Source organism: Trichoplusia ni, chromosome 2 (assembly GCF_003590095.1).
Source record: "Trichoplusia ni isolate ovarian cell line Hi5 chromosome 2, tn1, whole genome shotgun sequence".
NCBI classification, from domain to species: Eukaryota; Metazoa; Arthropoda; class Insecta; order Lepidoptera; family Noctuidae; genus Trichoplusia; species Trichoplusia ni.
Window position 1 is genome coordinate 16,475,815 of NC_039479.1, and position 18,465 is coordinate 16,494,279.

Below are 18,465 nucleotides of genomic sequence, written 5' to 3' on the forward strand. Positions count from 1 at the left end.
TATTGTGTTTGCTATAACCATATTCTTATTCAGGATATCAAGCTTATATAGAAACGTCCTAAGTATAATTAATATTTACAGTACAGCAGAAAATAATTAAGCTCTTTGCTAAAAAATGTATTGAAACTGTTATGGTAAATCGATTTTGTTACAGACCGTACAACATATAGCGTGGTACAGTGGATTTCGTTAATATTATAGCACTATGGCAGTTTCAAAATATTTTAAACTCTTTAATTGTCTAGAACCTTAAGACCAAAAATATGTAAAGGTAAATGTGTATAATTGGTTTAAAAATAAATGTTATTTAAAACTTGTTACCTTTTCTTCAAAACCTGTTGTCTCTTCTTTGTTAAATTACTTTTACAGTTTGAAGAAAAATGTGACTCCTGTGCCTGATCTGATCGGACTATATGAACAGAGAGTGGAGCTATGTTGACACACGCTTGTACACTATATCATGTCCCGCGTAGCTGGCTCTCTTGCGACACTACCAGCCGTGCCTGAAATCGGTCAGGACACATCATTCCCGAACTTGACTGTACTCTGAAAGCTATCCTGTGCTAGTTTCAGAGATGTGAAAGCTTGAACATTTTCAGTTATTCGCGAGTCGCCGTCGAGTAAGCATGTTCGTTGGTCGCGCCTCGCCGGGCACGCGATCACTACGAACTTCCTAACTTTGTGACAACTTGTGATTGTGAATATTAGAATTGCTAATTACTTTTAATATTACTGTGAACTTTATAATAAGTGAATGTTAAACTTGAACTTGTAAAATCGTAAGTAAAATCCTTACTCAAAATTAAAAGAGTTTTTAGATTCTGAAAAAATATTTCATATATAAAAAAGTACGTTGTTCTCTTGAGATTGCGATTCGATTGTAGTTGAACCGCTAATGTTTTTATGAAGTTGTTTTTGCTCAATACAGTTGTTAGACAAAGGTCACATAGCTCGCCCATTCTCATGGTATTACCTAGACGCACTGAAAATCTTGTTCTCCTTATGTAACTCTACGGCATTGCAGGTTATTCTAAAGTAATTTACCCCTTTTTTCTACCCCTTTCTATTTTATTTTTATATATATAAGGTTTAACAGGGACCATGCGTCGAAATAACCTATTTCTTTTTTTTTAATCACTTTCGTTATAATTACCATAACGGTAATCTAATTAATTAATGCCAATTATTATGTTAAAAAGTTGAGTTTTATTCTTGAACCTTTTCTAATTAACCTAAATTGCAATAATGCAAGCTTAAGACTATTTGATAGAAATAAAAAATATTAAATTGAAATTTTTTCGTGTTATTTCGTTGGTCCCAATTTATTGAGTAGCTGTTTTTCATGTTATAAAATTGAAGCTTATGTTGTAGCACATACATTTAATTTAAATTACTGTTAATCACCCCAGTAGGAATAACAAACTGCAATCAAATCATCACAGTTGTCGCATGTCGCACGAGTAACTTACTTTTTCAGCCAAACATGTCAGCGTTCTGCGAAAAAATAAATATTAATAACGGGCTGTTGCTACCGGCTTCGCTCGCCTGAATGTCGATTATAGCTCCAAAAACTGCTCTAAAGAAGTCGGGTAAAGGTAGGTTAGGTTAATGCAGATGTCAGCTACCTCAATACTAAATTTCAAAACATACATACACACAAACAAACACATATTCGCATTTATAATATTAGCATGATAATACCGTGACAATTTTAGGCTTGGTATTAAACGATCTAAATATTAAGGTTTCATTACGATTTCCGTACCTTCATGCAGTAGGTAAATAGGTAGGTGGTGTATATTTACACATTTTATTTAATTGTCTTTATGTTTTATCGAACCACGAGAAAGCAAAAAAGGTTGAACATAAACAAATTCGAATACAAAACTGTATCGTGCCATTGTTTACAAAATTATTTAAATATGTGGGCGTTAGTTAAATAAGATGCATTCATTAATGATGATGAGCGTAATACTGAAGCATTCTTTGTAAATGTATTATCTATACTTTGTTTTATATACATGATTTTAAGGTTCCTTGGTCAAATAATAAAACAGAACCTATTATAAAGACACTTCTTCAGGCTGTCTTGAACTGTGATAGCTGTTGTGACTTTTTTCTGTGATGCATGATGTAGCGATTCACAATCACCGATGTAACAACTAGATGACAAATAAAATTGAAATTCATCTATTCCAACGATAGGAACGCTTATGAATCATACGTGATGACTAAATGAATGAACTGATGAAATGATGATGATTGTGGTCATTTTCTTTATTTCTTTTTGTACGGAACCTTTATTATCGCGACTCAGACTCGCACTAGACCGGTTCTTTTTCCAATAGCTCGTTTAAAAGTATCGGTCTTGGCAAGCATCTCGCTTCCTTAGTAAGTATTGCCAAGTCGGTTAATGTATACAGGCGACTTCAATTTTATAACTACGATTTACTGTTTAACCATTAAGGTTTAAATTTTATGCAGATTAATTCAGGATTTTCTAGAGCCTTTAAGTTGTCGTACTCATTACTGTAATAGGAGGAAAGTTGGTGTTTCAATGATCATGTATCTTTAGGTTTCTAAAATAGATAGGACACAGTTACATAGAATTGATTCCATAAAGGATTGACTATATTTGTCTATTTAAAAGATCACGAGAGGAAACATGGGTTTGACTTCAGTAAACAGTATACATGCATTAGTATGTCAAAACTGTCCTTAATTTGGCTAATGGACAAACAATGTTTGGGAAAACTTGATCAGTACCCACCTGTCCCGAAAATAGAAATTAAGCAGTATCTCCTTAGTAATTTCCTCACGTATTTCCTTGTTCTTAAGAGTATTTGTCCACATTAGTCTTGGCTCCTGGTCACGTCCAACATTTGTTCAGTGTTTGTAATATGTATGAGGTATTGCTATTGACGAGTTCATGGCGAAGCTATAACTAGTGAATCGATCACAGGTTAAGCTACGCTTGACGAAGTTGGTCCGTAGATGCGTGACCATCTTTGTCAAAACGAGTTCCACCGTGTTTCGTAGGGCACGTTAAATTGTGGGTCCCGGCTGTTACTCATACATCTTTGTCAGTCGTTACAGGCAGTCAGAAGCTTGATAGTCTGACAACCAGTCTAACCAAGGGGTATCGTGTTGCCCAGGTAACTGGGTTGAGGATGTCAGATAGGCAGTCGCCCCTTGTAAAACACTGGTAATAAGCTGAATTCGGTTAGACTGGCCGATGATGATATATCCTGTCGAGGAAGTAAAACAGAACATTGCTGAGAGTAGCAGTCTCTTGCATCCACAACGAGAACAGGCCAGGACGCTTATCACCACGTTTCAAAGTACTACATATTATCAAAATACGTTGAGGTGTAATTTTCAAGACTTAAGCATTCAAAGGAATTTAGGAACAGGGAAACCAACTTTGCTTTATACTATGGAGTGATAATGGTCGACCCTCTGCTGACTTAGCTATGTTCCATGACTATCAGCCTTGAGTTTCGATGTCATGGTACAGGGACTCTGACACTTGTTTGTGTAGTAGTCTTATATAGGTTAGCGAAAAGCCCTCTTATTAATTATATTTTTATTCGATGTTTCCAGTGTTTTACGACTGACATCGTGTGATGCTTGCATTCCATTACGTAATTAACTTCCGTGTATATTTTAGTTGAGCACTCGGTAAATGTATTTAATCAGGGACCAACGAAACATATCCTATCAGAGAATTTTGAAAAGCCTTACTATATGAATGGACGTGATAACGAAAGTGGTAATTTTATATTTTGATTAGGAAGTATCACAGTTAGGAATTAGGAAGTGTTACAGTTGTTCTATGTTATTCAAAACACAGGTAATGCTGCCCACACTTTCAAATGTATTTATAGATATAGTATCAACTATCTAGTGAATATATATTACCTACTGTTCTATTTGGTATGTAAGAAGGTAAGGTAAACACGTAATGGTCCACGTATTGACTATTTCTATTTCATCTCAGCATTCGGTAAAAATAAAGACTTTGTACTGAAACTTTAAGACGTGGTAAAATGGAAAAGTGTGTTATAAAGAGTCTGGTACCGTCGGATTTATTTAATATTTGAGAGGGGTTTGACGCTAAACTAAGTTACTATTTGTATTAAAGTTCCTTACTGCACTGCGACAAAGCCGCAAACCTGAAAATATTCTACGAAATTGTTGGACGAATACAGCTCATTAGCATAATAGGGAATAGTAAAATATGGCGCTTAGTCAGGTTCTTTCATTGGAACGAATATAATTACATCGGGTATAATAACATTTCTTATTGTTTTCGAAAACATCTGCTTTCTTTTGGTCTTGACGCTGTTATTCACAAAGAATATTAGTTATAAGTACTCTTTTTTTTTCTTGCAGTGCTGTAACAGTAGCTTCATGAGATACAGTGCTTAATCACAATGACTATAAAAAAAAACCGAACTCAGAAAAACAATTGAGAAATGGTGGAGCTATTACTAAAAGTGACAAGGACCTAACAATATGTGTAAGGACGTGAAGAATGTGTCTTGGGAGACGGAGACCCTGATGGGTACTCCTCCCAAGTCGAAATGGGGGAGCTTCGAGCCACGAGCCGCGTTGTCCCACGTCGGACTATTCGTGGCTCTCATGCTGTACACAGGAGGCGGGGGTTTGGTAAGTACCTATCACAATAACAACACTGTTGGCTCTCATGCTGTACATAGGTAGACCTATCACTAAGGAAATAAAAACTTTGTTGATTGTTAATTTCAACTACCTCTCCTATCTCTTTGGTGGTAGAGTCGTAGTTTCTACTACTTCTACTATCGCGGGTCTTCTAGTACAGGATTCTTATGAAATAACTAGTATTCTTGTAAATATTTTCTGAAATTGTAATTTTTTACTATTTCTTTGAGATTTTTTGGATGTATTAAATAAAATAATATCTAGGAACACGTAGCTTAATTTCTTGTTATTTTTCTTAAAACGATTTCGAAACCTTATTCAATTAGAAGTTAATAGTTGACTTGAGACTTTCGAATCTAGAGTTATTAATAGGTAAATCAATTGCTGTAGTGTATACTGCTACGTAGTTATCCATTAAGCATTTAGTAATATTGTATATTATTATGATTCCTGCTTTTCTTGTTGAACCAAGCTATTTATTTAGTTTCGAAATAATGATTAATAGATATATAAGGCAAAGTGTGCCGCAACTTTTGCCGTGTCAGCCTCATTTCGTTAAGGTTTCGCTTTGTTCTTTTAAAATATTGCATACATCATGAATATTATCTAGCTGTGAAGGAGAAAATAAAACATTTGGTGGAGTCAAAACGTTTAATTACACATTCGCGGCACATTCAAATTAAAACATAAAACATAACATTCTTAAACTAAATTATATCCTTATTCTCTTAACTTTTCCGGAAACATTTACCACCAATTCTTTAAAAATCAATAAATTCTTCTTCATAAAGGCAAACTGGGCTCTCTTTCATTTTCTCTTCTTCGAACGGATCAAAATTTGTGGTATCTCCGGGTGACTTTATTTTGGGAACGAAGGGAGGGTGTATCCTGCTATTCAACAGATTATCCCAATCTATTTCCTTAAACCACTTATGGTTTTTAAAATCTAACACTCCGTCCTTGAGCACGCCAAAGCGCCTAGTCACATCGACTTGAAGTACATGCCCAACTAAGTCTTTGAGTTCAGTTGTAAAATGTCCTGGACACCTGTATTTTCCTGCTACAATCTTCTCATAAATTCTCATAGGATCAGAAGCAAAAAATGGAGGATGACCAGCACTCATTTCAAACAACAATATGCCTAGTGACCACCAATCAACTGACATACCGTATCCCTTGCTAAGAATAATTTCAGGCGCTAAATATTCTGGAGTTCCACAAAGAGTCCAAGTTCTACCTCGTATCAACTTACAGAATCCAAAATCGGTAATTTTAACATATCCTGTTCTGTCAATTAAAATATTTTCTGGCTTTAAATCACGGTACACTAATTCACAAGAATGCAAGTATTCTAAAGCAAGAATAACCTGAGCGCCATAAAACTTTGCGGAGGTTTCTTCAAACTTTCCCATTTTCCGCAAGTGTGTGAACATTTCTCCCCCAACAATAAATGGCAAAACGAAATACAGGTAAACATTATCTTTAAAGTAATACTTCATGTAAACTACGAAGGGGAAATTGAGACCACATAGGATTTTCTTTTCGTAAAAACTGTGTTCAATTTGTTTAAGTTTAACAATTTTTTCCTTTTCTAATGCTTTCATAGCATAGTACTTGCCAGTAGTGGTATGTTTGACTAGAAAAACTACTCCAAAGGCTCCAGTCCCAAGGACTTTGTACCTCTCAAAATCACTCATTTTGGCATTACTTTCAGACTTTTCATTCCACGAATCTATAAAGTCTTGATGTAACTTACGTAGGTATAGTGAATATTGTTCTTGTTTTGCTCGTGGGTAACCACCTTGAGTGGGCGAATAAACGTGACGTTTGGCGTCTTCGCCCATACCAGAAAAGTCGTCGGCTCCGAACAGTTTGGAAATGTAGAAAAAACTGAATGTTTAGTATCCGCGGCAGTTATGACTTTGTTCTACTCTGCTGGGAATTATTACATTAGAGAACAGCTATTCTGGATAAAACTATTGATATGACATGACTTGGTGACAAATGAAGAATAATCGTATTTTTCTTAATTAGAGAAGTGATTTGATAATTTACACAACATAGAGAGTTTAAATGAGGGCGAGGTATTAATTTATATCAAAAGAGGTTGTAATACTTATATAAGACTGTGGTCTGTTTAATGTTAAACCATAGAAAAAATTTGATTACGTATCGCCCATCAGTTTAAAATAATGTCAATAAAACATGATATAACGAAAATAATGGTTTTTATACAAATATTAATTTTTCTGAGGTGATTTGGTTGTTTGGAAATAATATATGTATATATTTGGATGTAATATAATTTTAAATGTGATATTTATTTATACAATAAAAGACTATGTCTAAAACAACATTCACGCTACAACATCATCAAGATCACTTGCGATATTTAGATATGCTAAAAGAAGAGTTTCTCAAGAAGTTTCGCGACCCACCAGCGCCACAGACGTCTGTTGACCAATATGATAAAATTAAAGCAATCGGGAATGGAGCTTACGGTGAAGTGTTTTTAGTTAGAGATAAATGTACGTTTGCTTACCACGCTATGAAAGTCGTCGATAAAAGCGTGGTAGTTGAAAGGAGACATGTGAAACACTTAGTACTAGAAAAGAAAATTCTTCAGTGTGTACAATTTCCATTTATTGTAGCTTTAGACGACGCTTTTAAAGACAATGTGTATTTATACTTCGTATTGCCCTTTATTCCCGGAGGAGAAATGTTTACTTACATAGCAAAATATGGCAATTTCAGTGAAGACCTGGCAAAATTTTACGCAGCTCAAATGGTTCTTGCATTGGAATATTTACATTATTGTCGTATAATTCATCGCGACATAAAACCTGAAAATATATTGATAAATACAAATGGTTATTGTAAATTGTGTGATTTCGGATTCTGCAAAATTATTAAGAAAAAAACGTGGACTCTATGTGGAACCCCTGAATATTTAGCACCAGAGATCATTATGTCCAAAGGTTATACTTTTTCAGTGGACTGGTGGGCGCTTGGTATATTAATTTACGAAATGGTAGAAGGAAACCCACCATTTTTTGCATCCGATCCCAGCAAACTTTATGAAAAAGTTTTAGATGGCCATTTTAAATATCCAGAAAATATGAGTCAGGATGGTAAGCTTGTCATCAAGGCGTTTTTGCAAAGTGATCCATTAAAACGTTTGGGTTCCAAGAAAGACGGCGTTCACGACATAAAAAGCCACGGTTGGTTTGCTGAAACACAATGGTCAAATATACTGCATCAAAGAATGGAACCTCCGTTTAAACCGTCTTGTGAAACTCCTGGAGATACCAAAAACTTTCCTGACATAACTCAGCCAAAACTGCAAAAGTCTTCGGTATGTCTTTATGAAACGGAATTTGAAGACTTTTAAAATAATTTAAATATGAGCTCCTGTATGCTGCTGTCTGTTTTGGATCGGGATGCTGTATTAATGTTAATAAGACGAATTTTAAGATTGATTGCAGAAACATGTAACTGCGCCTAAGTGTAAAGTTAATGTAGAGAACTTAGTAAAATATATTATTTACAATAGCTCCATACTTCGTATTATGTTTTTTTTTTATATATATTTGGTCAGCAACTTGTTATGTGTCTGTAACGTGTTTTTGTGTGTTGGTACGAAATATTTTTCGCCAGATCGTTTAAGACTGTTTTATAATGTAATTTTTAGTTCTATTAAAATAAATAAATGGCGATATATTATTTGTTTGTAATTTTAATACAAAATTATGTATTAGTAGAATGTGTGCCCGGTAACTTCTAAAATATTCTTCTTTTCAATAAATTAATTAAAAAAATACACTATTATTAAAAATCGTTGGCCAGGTAACTGGGTTGAGGAGGTCAGATAGGCAGTCGCTCCTTGCAAAACCCTGTTACTCAGCTGAATCCGGTTAGACTGGAAGCCGACTCCAAGATAGTTGGGAAAAGGCTAGGCCGATCATGACAATTATTAAAAATCGATTAAAGTTTAACTTCAAGATACAACATCACTTCCTGGTACGAACTATTCATTGTGAGTACAATGAATCTTGACTGCTTTTTTACAAATAAGATAAATACTGAAAAACTCTGTGCAGGAATTGTTTATGCATAGATGTTGATTTCCTAATATGTCATTATGGAAAATAAACATTCTAACGACAATGTCAGATGGACATAAAATTACAGTTTCAAATCGATCATTTATTTATATTCATAAAAAGAAGGGGTAATGTATAGTTTAAATATTTATCAAAATGACGGTACCTAGAATATCGAACGATCACTCAAGACGTAAATCATCTAATTTAGAAGCGCATGGAGATGGTTCTGAACACAATGATCATGATAAAGAAAAACCACATGGAACCGCATCTCCTGAGGGCAAAACACCGTCTTTTAATCACGAAAAACAAAAAATGCATAAAAGGTATTTAAATCTTTTGAAAGAAGAATTCCTAAAACTATATAAAAATCCAATAGAATATGAAAAAAGCCCTGATGAGTTTGATGTGATTAAGACTATTGGCGCAGGCGCGTTTGGAACAGTTTTTCTAGTTCGTGACACAATCAGTTTTTATTATTATGCCATGAAGACTATGGAAAAATCAGCAATTGTACAGAAGAAGGTTGTTCGGCAGATAATTAGAGAGAAGAAGGTCCTGCAAGCCCTATCTTTTCCTTTTGTGGTCCCATTAGAGTTTACTAGCAAAGATAATGGTTACGTTTACTTTGTGGTGCCATTTGAGGCTGGCGGTGAACTGTACACTTTAATAAAGAATACTGGAGCCCTACCAGAAGCGTGGTCTCAGTTTTACGCTGCTCAAATGGTGTTGGCATTAGAATATCTGCATCATTGTTGCGTGGTACACAGGGACGTTAAACCTGAAAATATTTTAATCAATGCATCTGGCTACATCAAGTTAGTTGATTTTGGTTTTTGCAAGATTATAAAAACCAGAACCTGGACACTGTGTGGGACACCAGAATATATAGCACCTGAAATTATAATGGGAAAGGGTTACTCATATACTGTAGACTGGTGGTCATTAGGAGTTTTAATTTTTGAAATGTCTACTGGATATCCACCATTTTACGGTGCAAACCGTGCTAAACTTTATGACAAAATACTTATAGGAAAATTTAAAACACCAGAAACCATGAGCAAAATCACTAAATCAATAATAAGGCACTTTTTGGAAGTAGACCCAACTAAGCGCTATGGTTCTTTAAAAACTGGAGGATATGACATAAAAAGTCACGCTTGGTTTCATGAAACCAATTGGGATGGCATACTACATCAAAAGGATATACCGCCTTATATTCCTGTTTGCAAGGATCTAGCAGACACCACCAATTTTACTTCACGCTCTGAAGCTAAACTTAAAAGTTACGCGCAACCGGTATTTGAAGATGAATTTGCGGACTTTTAGAAATCTACCTAGATGCGTATTTTCGTATGTACGTTTTCAGACAATGACATTACATTTAAGTGTCAGCAGAAAGAATAAGTTCGATACTAAATATTCCATTTTCTTTAAGGTTTTTCGGGCTTTGGAGTATCCTGCCGAAATGGCCAAGCAGGAGTTTCATAGAGAGAGGCTTGTTACGGAGAGGTGGAATCTAATTCGTTTTGTTTCGGAGCGCAGCAACGCTACTGACAATGATGATGTCGAGAAACTACTCAGCGATCATTTAGCTGTGTATGAGAGGGTAAGCAAGAGTAATGGTGCTTTTCTTCTCTCTCCTATTCTGGCGGTACCCGGTAGGATTTTAAATTTTAAAAACCTTTATACATCGTGGAGAGTAATATAAAACCTAATTAATCATTTCTAATGACTGATTAGTTTTCACAACTGTTTCAAAACGATGATAGAGTTAAGGAGAAATAATTATCGTTTTTTAGGTTTTTTTTATTTTTTAATATCAGTTGTTCACTGTGCTGTTTTAGCATTTTTTAATATTTCATATACGTTTTGTACATTTACTCTTAAAATCGGTATTCTATGTTCACCTATTTCTTTGCAAATTATTTATGTTTTTGATTCTGAAGGGTATAATATTCATGTTTAAAGGTTCTAGAAGAGGCATCCTCAAGTGGTTTGGCTTTGGAGGTGGAAAATAATTTTCCGCCGCTTGAAGAAAAATGGAGTATTCTACAAGCTGTGTTTTTTTCATCAACCGTGCTCACCACAATAGGTGTGTACGAACATGTAAGCATTCTATATACTTGGAAATAGGGTGTTATAAATAAGATTAATGCAGCTAATAAAATGGTTGTTGCGCCAATGTGATGTGTTGTATTATTTTATTATTACTTACAGCCGATGCCCACGGTTCTTTGCGTCAACACTTGGTTTGCCTTAATAATACGCATTTAATTATCGCTGTACGGTACAAATTTATTGGGTTACACCCTGTAGTGTGTGAGAATCAAGCACTGTTTAATAGTGACGACATAACGCGCCGTTTGCATTGACTGCTGTATTTCAAAAGAAAGAAAACAAGAGGAGATAGTAATTTATAGCAGCTAATCAAAAATGCTCTTATGTGCATGTGGTATTGCGGAGACATAATATTCTGATGAAAATATTCTGACGCAATTTCTGCCATTGATTTTCAAAAGGCCAGTAAAAGCAAGCTAGTATTAAGGATATGATTACCAAATTTTCGTCCTTCTATTTAATGGAATGCAAATAATTGTTTAGATATTTTTGACTAGTAGTCGAACAATATGAATAAAGGTATTTTTAAAAGAGATCTTTTACTACAAATACCTGAAGAAAAATACTAACCTAGCAAAATTGCAGTCGTGATAGTTTCATTTTCGTTAAGTAGCCAAAAAACAGATATATTTAATGCCGTCTTAAACCTAAGTGATGTTTCCGTATTATCTCATAAGAATACCGGCCTATAAATGTCCTACAGTCTTGATCACATGCCAGACCGTAGAAAAGGGTTAAGCATTGATCATCAGCGTTGTTTAAAGCTGGCGAAAGTAGAGTCCAACATTTGAAAATTCAGGTTCTATCACTCACGATATTTACTTGCCTTCTTGTCAGTCTTAAAATAATGAAAAATACATATTACTTGAATAATTAAATTTATTCTTTTGCATACAAATGCGTACATAAAATCGCAAGACCTATTTTCAGTATTTGAAAGATTTGTCGGTGTTTTTTGTTAACTTCTTGTTTCAAGGTAATATCTGTTTTAGGTTATGGTAATATAGTACCCGAGACGTTCTGGGGTAGACTGTTCTGTATCGCGTATGCCCTGATTGGGATACCTCTTACCCTGACCGTCATCGCTGACTTAGGACGAGTCTTTGCCACCGTTGTATCGATCATCGCTAAGCAGCTTCCTGCGATGCCCAGTAAGTACGATCTGCTTGTAAAGTCAGAAACAAAAAGTCCCCTCAAATAATGGAGTATTGTTTTGTAGAAAAAATAGCTCCAATAGGGTAATACATAAATAAAAAATCCAATGAGACAGTCAAATAGATGTTCGAAAGAGAACGATACATATTTTTTATTTAATCTGATAGTCCTACTACTACAACTTGTAGTACCGCTTGTTTAAAATCCGTCAATTTATTAAATGTTGATAGTCATCTCATAATTAATACACCCGCTTTCTTCCCATTTTTACGCGACAGTTTTTGACATACGGTGTTGATTACAGAATGCTGTACCCGAGTGTCCGATGCGAACCCTACCGGGCAAAGGTCATTGTATGCCTTCGGTGCAGTAGGTTTTCTATTTTTGTACCTGTCTGCCGGAGCTGGGCTGTTCAAGATGTGGGAGGACGACTGGACCTTCTACGATGGATTTTATTTCTGCTTTATTACCATGACCACTATCGGCTTCGGTGATATTGTTCCTAGTAAGTATTGTAACAGGTTTTTTTTAACATTATTCGAAAGGCAATGGCGAATGATATATGTATATGTTTAGTGTTCGAAAAATTTCAGCCACAAACAGAACTAAAACCTTCAGGTTTACTTTTTAATTTAATATTAATGTATCAATTTGGTGACTATGTATTGTTTTTCCCAGAAAGACCAAAGTACATGTTAATATGTACGGTATATATTCTAATTGGTTTGGCACTGACGTCCACGATTATTGAGCTGGTGAGACGGCAGTACGCGCAGTCCTGGCAACAACTGCGGGCTCTTTCTGGGCCATTGGCAGACACACTTAGAAGACTGGGTGACGCTGGCAGGGGGGTAGACGTCTCAGCTCTACACAGCGATCTCCGAAAAGTGCTCACAGTGGTAAGTACATATTTCTAATCACAATTTTGATCTTTGATCTCAAGTTATTTAAATGTTGGCAAACAACACTGAAATGCATTCAAAGCTTCCAGTCAAGAGATCAGAGGATTGTGTTGTCAGATGTCCGTGGGCATCGTAAACACGGGCTACTCTCTCACCGGCCTGATTGATGCCTTGTTTAAAGAAGCTCAAAAGTACTCAGTTGTGATGTGTAAACATTAAACACTGAAGCGAAAGGCTCAGTTACGATATTATTTTTTTAACGAGATACATTTTTTGTATCAGTTGTCAGGAATTCTGAATGATTCAATGTTTCCAAATGTTGGTGATGTAATCGATTCCTTAAATTCTTAACTGACATTCATTTTTGTTTCACGATGTTTATTTAGGTCAAATCCATCCTTTACTTTGAGTTGTTTGTTCGCAGAATGTGAACACCAATCTGTATTTTGGAACAACCTGATATTTTATTTCTTTTGTATTTGAAATATACTGAAAGTAAAGATTGGATTTATTTTAACATAGATGTTGTATCAATTTTAAATTTATAGCATGCCTCGGTAATGTCGTAAATGTTACACATATTTATGAAAAGCAGTGATTACAAATCACATTGATTATTTCACAGAAAAGCTATACCGGTTCCGAGACTATCGTAAAACCTCGGACCTCACCTCCCAAGGTATATTGCCAGATTTAAACAAAGTAATACAATTTCTGGCTTTTGGGATCACTCTCACGAGAATTTATAATGTATAGTCATATTATTTTGCGCTTCGAATATCAAAGCTATTACATAAACGAATTTATACACGATATGAGCCGACATGCACCATATCTGAATCATTCATTTGCCTATAATCATTACACATTCAACCAAGGTTAATAGGCAACTAAAGCTTAGTGAAACATACAAGTTAGGTAAGAGAGCCAAATTTTTCTCCGCTAATACGTACAGATCTCACCTTAAACTACACCGAGGCCGCTTCAATGTCGCAAAATACACCCTTTTAGCTTTAGTGGCCAATAAAATGGCATGCCGTAATGCTTGCCTTATTTTCTAATGCTTTAACCCACAGAAAAATAGTACTTACTGCTTTGTACAAAATATTGGCTGTCAGATTTACTATTTACGATTTAAATCCACAATCACGGCAGTTGTTTAAAATGGTTACCTACTATTCTTTGGTCAGTCAATGCTACAAAAAAGTTACGCTGAACGAGTTGGCGGCAGCAAAAATAGGTATCGAATTTTACAGTCTATAAGATGAATGTCTTGGTGTATTTTTATAGTTTCCGATCTAGTGGTCATAAAACTGGCAACTATTATAAAAGTGCGTCAGCGCCCCAACCTTCACCCGGTAGTCCGAGAGAGCCGATATTTCCGTCGCGATGTTGACCCGATATTGTTTTCAGAGTTGATAGGGATTTTCCTGTACCCAAACTTCGCGATGGAATTATTTATATCGATGTTTGTTCAGAGATGTCGTGTAAGTTAATATTAAATTATGGAAACTTTACGTACCTACTCTGTCATGCTCTGGTCACACGGATGAAGATTTGAATAGATATATTTACATGTACAATGTATCGCCAATGACGTCTAGATGTATAATTGAATTCTATAGTTATTGTTTGTTTGAATGCTGCTAATAAAACACATAAAGCTTTCATGCTACACATGCGGTTACGTACGTTGCGGCTACAATACTCGTTGTGGTGCCCGCTTGTAGTGCAGTCGTAAAATTGAATTAAACGTTATTCGACATTGGCTTCCCACTTAAATAGATTCATTTTGAAAATATAATAAAAATGTATTTGCATTGCCCATGTTTCCGCTATAACATCAGTCCTTGGATATGTTTGATGTATGTAATCCTCTATCTATGCTTAGAATTATTCTGTATTCTAGTCTTCAGTGAAATAGTAAATTAAATAAGTAGCAGAACTCTAGAGGCTGAAAGGAAATTAAAGATTTTTAGTAAGATAATTTTGCAGGCACCAGACTTTTGAGACTGCTAACAGAAAAGCATTTGTTTCAGTAACAAATGATGCTTGCCGTTCAAAAGTTATTTTCTTTTAGTTCCAATTAAGCTTGCTCTTTGAGTTTTTCTGCGAAAGGGTTGCCAAATTTTATTTCGAACTTTTATTTACATCAGCTGTTGTTTCTTCAAAGAGAATTTTGTATTGCGAGCTTTTTTCGCAAGAATAAGGGTAAGGTATGTATACTATTTAACTGGACTACTTTGTTATAGGTTACGATGCCACGTCTGAGTAGCGCCAACGGGAGTGCTCTCACAGACAAGAGAAGACTGGAGTGGGAGGCGGCTGTGGAAGCCGTCATCAGGGACATCACAGCTCCAGCGCCCACTCAGAAACCACCAATAGTTCAGATCGTCATATACGAATCATCTGTATAACAAGTACTGAAAATTACAAGTGGCTTATACTTTTGTATCAATATTTTGGGGCCTAATTGACACAAGCTCAATCGCCGTCACATTAATAACGAAATGCTTCCAATAAAGCCACAGCTAATGCTATTAATTCCAATTATTATACGAGTCTTTATCACGGTCTCATTCCGCGTGATATTTAGACATTATGCGTCAAAGTTCAAGGCCAGGGACCCTTGTTCGCTTGGATAACGCACTCGGTATGTAATCGCGAATACTGCCTTGTTCATAATACTGATGGGGCAAGCGCTGTAATGCGACACTCTCTTAGGCATTCAGTTCTGTCTGTGTGCCAATATCGGAAAAAGAAGTGACTTGTCTTTATACACAGCGGACTTTTGTTTAACGTTTCTCATTTAGACGTTACGACCGGCGGCGTATTGTCTGGACTACAGTGATGAATACATTTATTTTTGTACACTCTCGTTCACGGTCAGTATTTAAACTGTTTTATAATGCTTTTATGTTTTGACGTTTGGAATAGGTCGTCGTAATGATACATTATGTATCTGTTTTGCGGAATAATGAATGATGCAGTTCGTTGCACTGTCATGTCTACAATGATTAACGTGTATTGATGATGTCACAAGCACTAGAGAAATTATGCCGCACATAATCTTGTTTAAACATATTTTACTTATAAATTTCCTGTATTATTTAATTCGAATCTACAAATGTAAATTTAATTACATTAAGGTTGGCGACAGAAGTAAATAAAAAGGGTAAATAAAGTTGGAAATCGAAAGGTTAATGAACGCATTAACCGTAGTGGAAATGAGATTGCAGGACCCTAATGTGTTTGGGATTGCGTATAAAGGCTAATAGAGGATGATATTACCGAACTTGTTGAACGATACGATATTTGTTGGTGATAAACTCTTGTGTATATTTCATACATAGATATAATTTGCCTCAAGAAGTAAATATGTAGAGGAATATTGATTTGATTGAATCAATAGGTGAAATAGAACAAGATATTTTTACAAATTTTGACTAGGTATACGCACTACCGATTACTACAATGAGTTGACTATACAATATTAAAAAAATAATTCAATATATAGATTGATTGACAAAAGTCTGAGAAGAAATTAAATGAGAATTATGTTTATCGAACTTTTTCTAGAACTATATGTCAAGTGACCAGGAATTGCTACATAAGAATGAGAATATTTGTAAAGATTGTTTTATTCGCTAATGTATATAATGTAATGTAATACGTTGAGGTGTGTCAAGATACCGTTGTTTTGTTTATTTGTTGAATCTGTCTGTACATTATATTCTTGCTAACATTTTATAAATTGACAGTAAAATAAATCTTCGTTGAAAGCTGACTGCTATTCTTAGAAATGTATAAAAGCATTTTTCTTTGTGATTGTGTTGTTTTTGGATTGAATGGAAAGAATTTGTTTCGGCGTGGAAGATCGGACTTGAAATAGTCTAGAAAAATCTTAAAAAAGCGATAAATTATAAGAAAAGGCGTTCGTGCTTGTGTCAGACTCAGTCCGAGTGTTAGGACACAGATAGGACTTGAATACGTTACTTTTAATATATAAACTTTGGATAAAAACTTATTTCGTTATACGTAAAATGTCTTTTAATGTTATTTTTGTATTTTAATATTATTTTCACTGATTTTTTTATTAATTTTGTTTTAGAGAACCAATCCGATTGTGTTGTCATTAGTCTTAAGTCTGTCTTAAGAAAGAATGAGTCAGTTTTAGTATGTTTTGTTAAATTGTGTGAATGATGTAGTTAGTGTTTACAAAGTTATTTAGTCCGACGAATTAGTCTAAACCACGTAATTTGCAAAATTTGATGAAACAGCTGATATGTTGATGTAGTACTAACTACTTACGAGTTTCATGATTTACTTCTGAGTTATTTTGATTCAGAAATGTAAGTAAATCCTACAACTTGCAATAAAGAACAATCGTTATTTAATATGTGAGTTGTCAGCATCGATCACTATGCAATCGACCACTATCATTGTGCATTGTGTAAATGGGACTGGTTTGAAAATGAACAAACCTTCACATACTTCGAAGTAAGTGTTTAAATAATATTATTATTCAATAATAATAAAGAACAATTAATCAACCTCCAATAAATTCCTAAAGTAAAACTTGCAGTAGTGGAAACGAGACGGCACGTTAATAATAGAACTACTGCATTAGAGATGATGGTAGGCACTCAGAGATTGCCATCTAATATATTTCAATTGATATTTGTAACAATAGAATCAGCTCGTACATCAGCTGTCCCAAGTAGAAGCGAGACAGGGAACTGAACTTGGAGTTTAAGCTCGTGGCGTCTCCTTTCCACAAAAAGCTTAAGAGGCTAAACATTCTTTTACTTTCCATAATATTCCCTCTCTATCTGATTTCTAAGAACATCAAAAGGTGTTATGACATGAAGAGACTACTCATAATTAATCAAAACCAGCTCGGATCTAAGCCTTGTGCTAATGCTAGTTAATGACGTCACTATCCGATGTAACGATTATGAGTTCACGTTTGCATATTTATTGCGCTGTGAACAGATGGCCGCTTGTACACGTCACAGAAACGTTTGAAAAGACATTAATTGTTTAAAATTGTACACAAGGCATATCTATCTATTTACTAAGCTGTAAATTATATCGGATTACATCCTGTAATAATGTAAGCGTTTTGGCAGACGTTGTAATTTTATGTAGCCGTACGTTTGATTATAGACTGTAACCGTTACATTGTTAATGCATTTGGTACTTTGAATACACGATTTGAACTAAAGCTGGGGGATTAATAAAATGTTCAATAAATTATTTGCATTTTTAATTGTGTTTCATTTGTTTTGTTGTAGACTGTCTGATAAATGCTGATGGTGTTGGTAACGAATATTCCACCTTTATGTATGTATATCATTCGTAGATTGCCCAGAACCTACCTATTATTCGATATAGATGTCGTTTTACACGTCTCCAGTTTTCAAACTATCCTAAAAATCCCCTTTTAGACTCTTATTTATGAAATGAAATGGTTTATTTCAAAATATTCTTTTAAA

At 34.9% G+C, this 18,465-nt stretch overlaps 2 protein-coding genes and 1 pseudogene across 6 annotated transcripts; 2 read left to right on the top strand and 1 right to left on the bottom strand.

Moving 5' to 3' along the window:
- The first annotated feature begins 587 nt into the window (after window positions 1–587).
- LOC113508438 (cAMP-dependent protein kinase catalytic subunit alpha-like) lies at window positions 588–18,239 on the top strand. Of its 5 annotated transcripts, XM_026891489.1 has the most exons (8): window positions 588–779; window positions 4,396–4,671; window positions 10,228–10,398; window positions 10,761–10,884; window positions 11,903–12,061; window positions 12,370–12,570; window positions 12,744–12,964; window positions 15,220–18,239. In XM_026891489.1, the coding sequence occupies exons 2-8, from the start codon at window positions 4,519–4,521 to the stop codon at window positions 15,382–15,384; spliced, it is 1,194 nt and encodes a 397-aa protein (XP_026747290.1). In that variant the 5' UTR covers window positions 588–779; window positions 4,396–4,518; the 3' UTR covers window positions 15,385–18,239. The 5 variants fall into 5 exon arrangements, with proteins under 5 accessions (XP_026747290.1, XP_026747291.1, XP_026747292.1 ...); XM_026891492.1 differs by lacking the exons at window positions 588–779; window positions 4,396–4,671 and adding an exon at window positions 10,019–10,146; XM_026891493.1 differs by lacking the exons at window positions 588–779; window positions 4,396–4,671 and adding an exon at window positions 10,057–10,142.
- Window positions 5,321–6,900, bottom strand: LOC113508439 (annotated as a pseudogene).
- LOC113508440 (cAMP-dependent protein kinase catalytic subunit-like) lies at window positions 6,967–8,399 on the top strand. Its single transcript, XM_026891494.1, has one exon. The coding sequence runs from the start codon at window positions 7,025–7,027 to the stop codon at window positions 8,072–8,074; it is 1,050 nt and encodes a 349-aa protein (XP_026747295.1). The 5' UTR covers window positions 6,967–7,024; the 3' UTR covers window positions 8,075–8,399.
- Window positions 18,240–18,465: the final 226 nt, after the last annotated feature.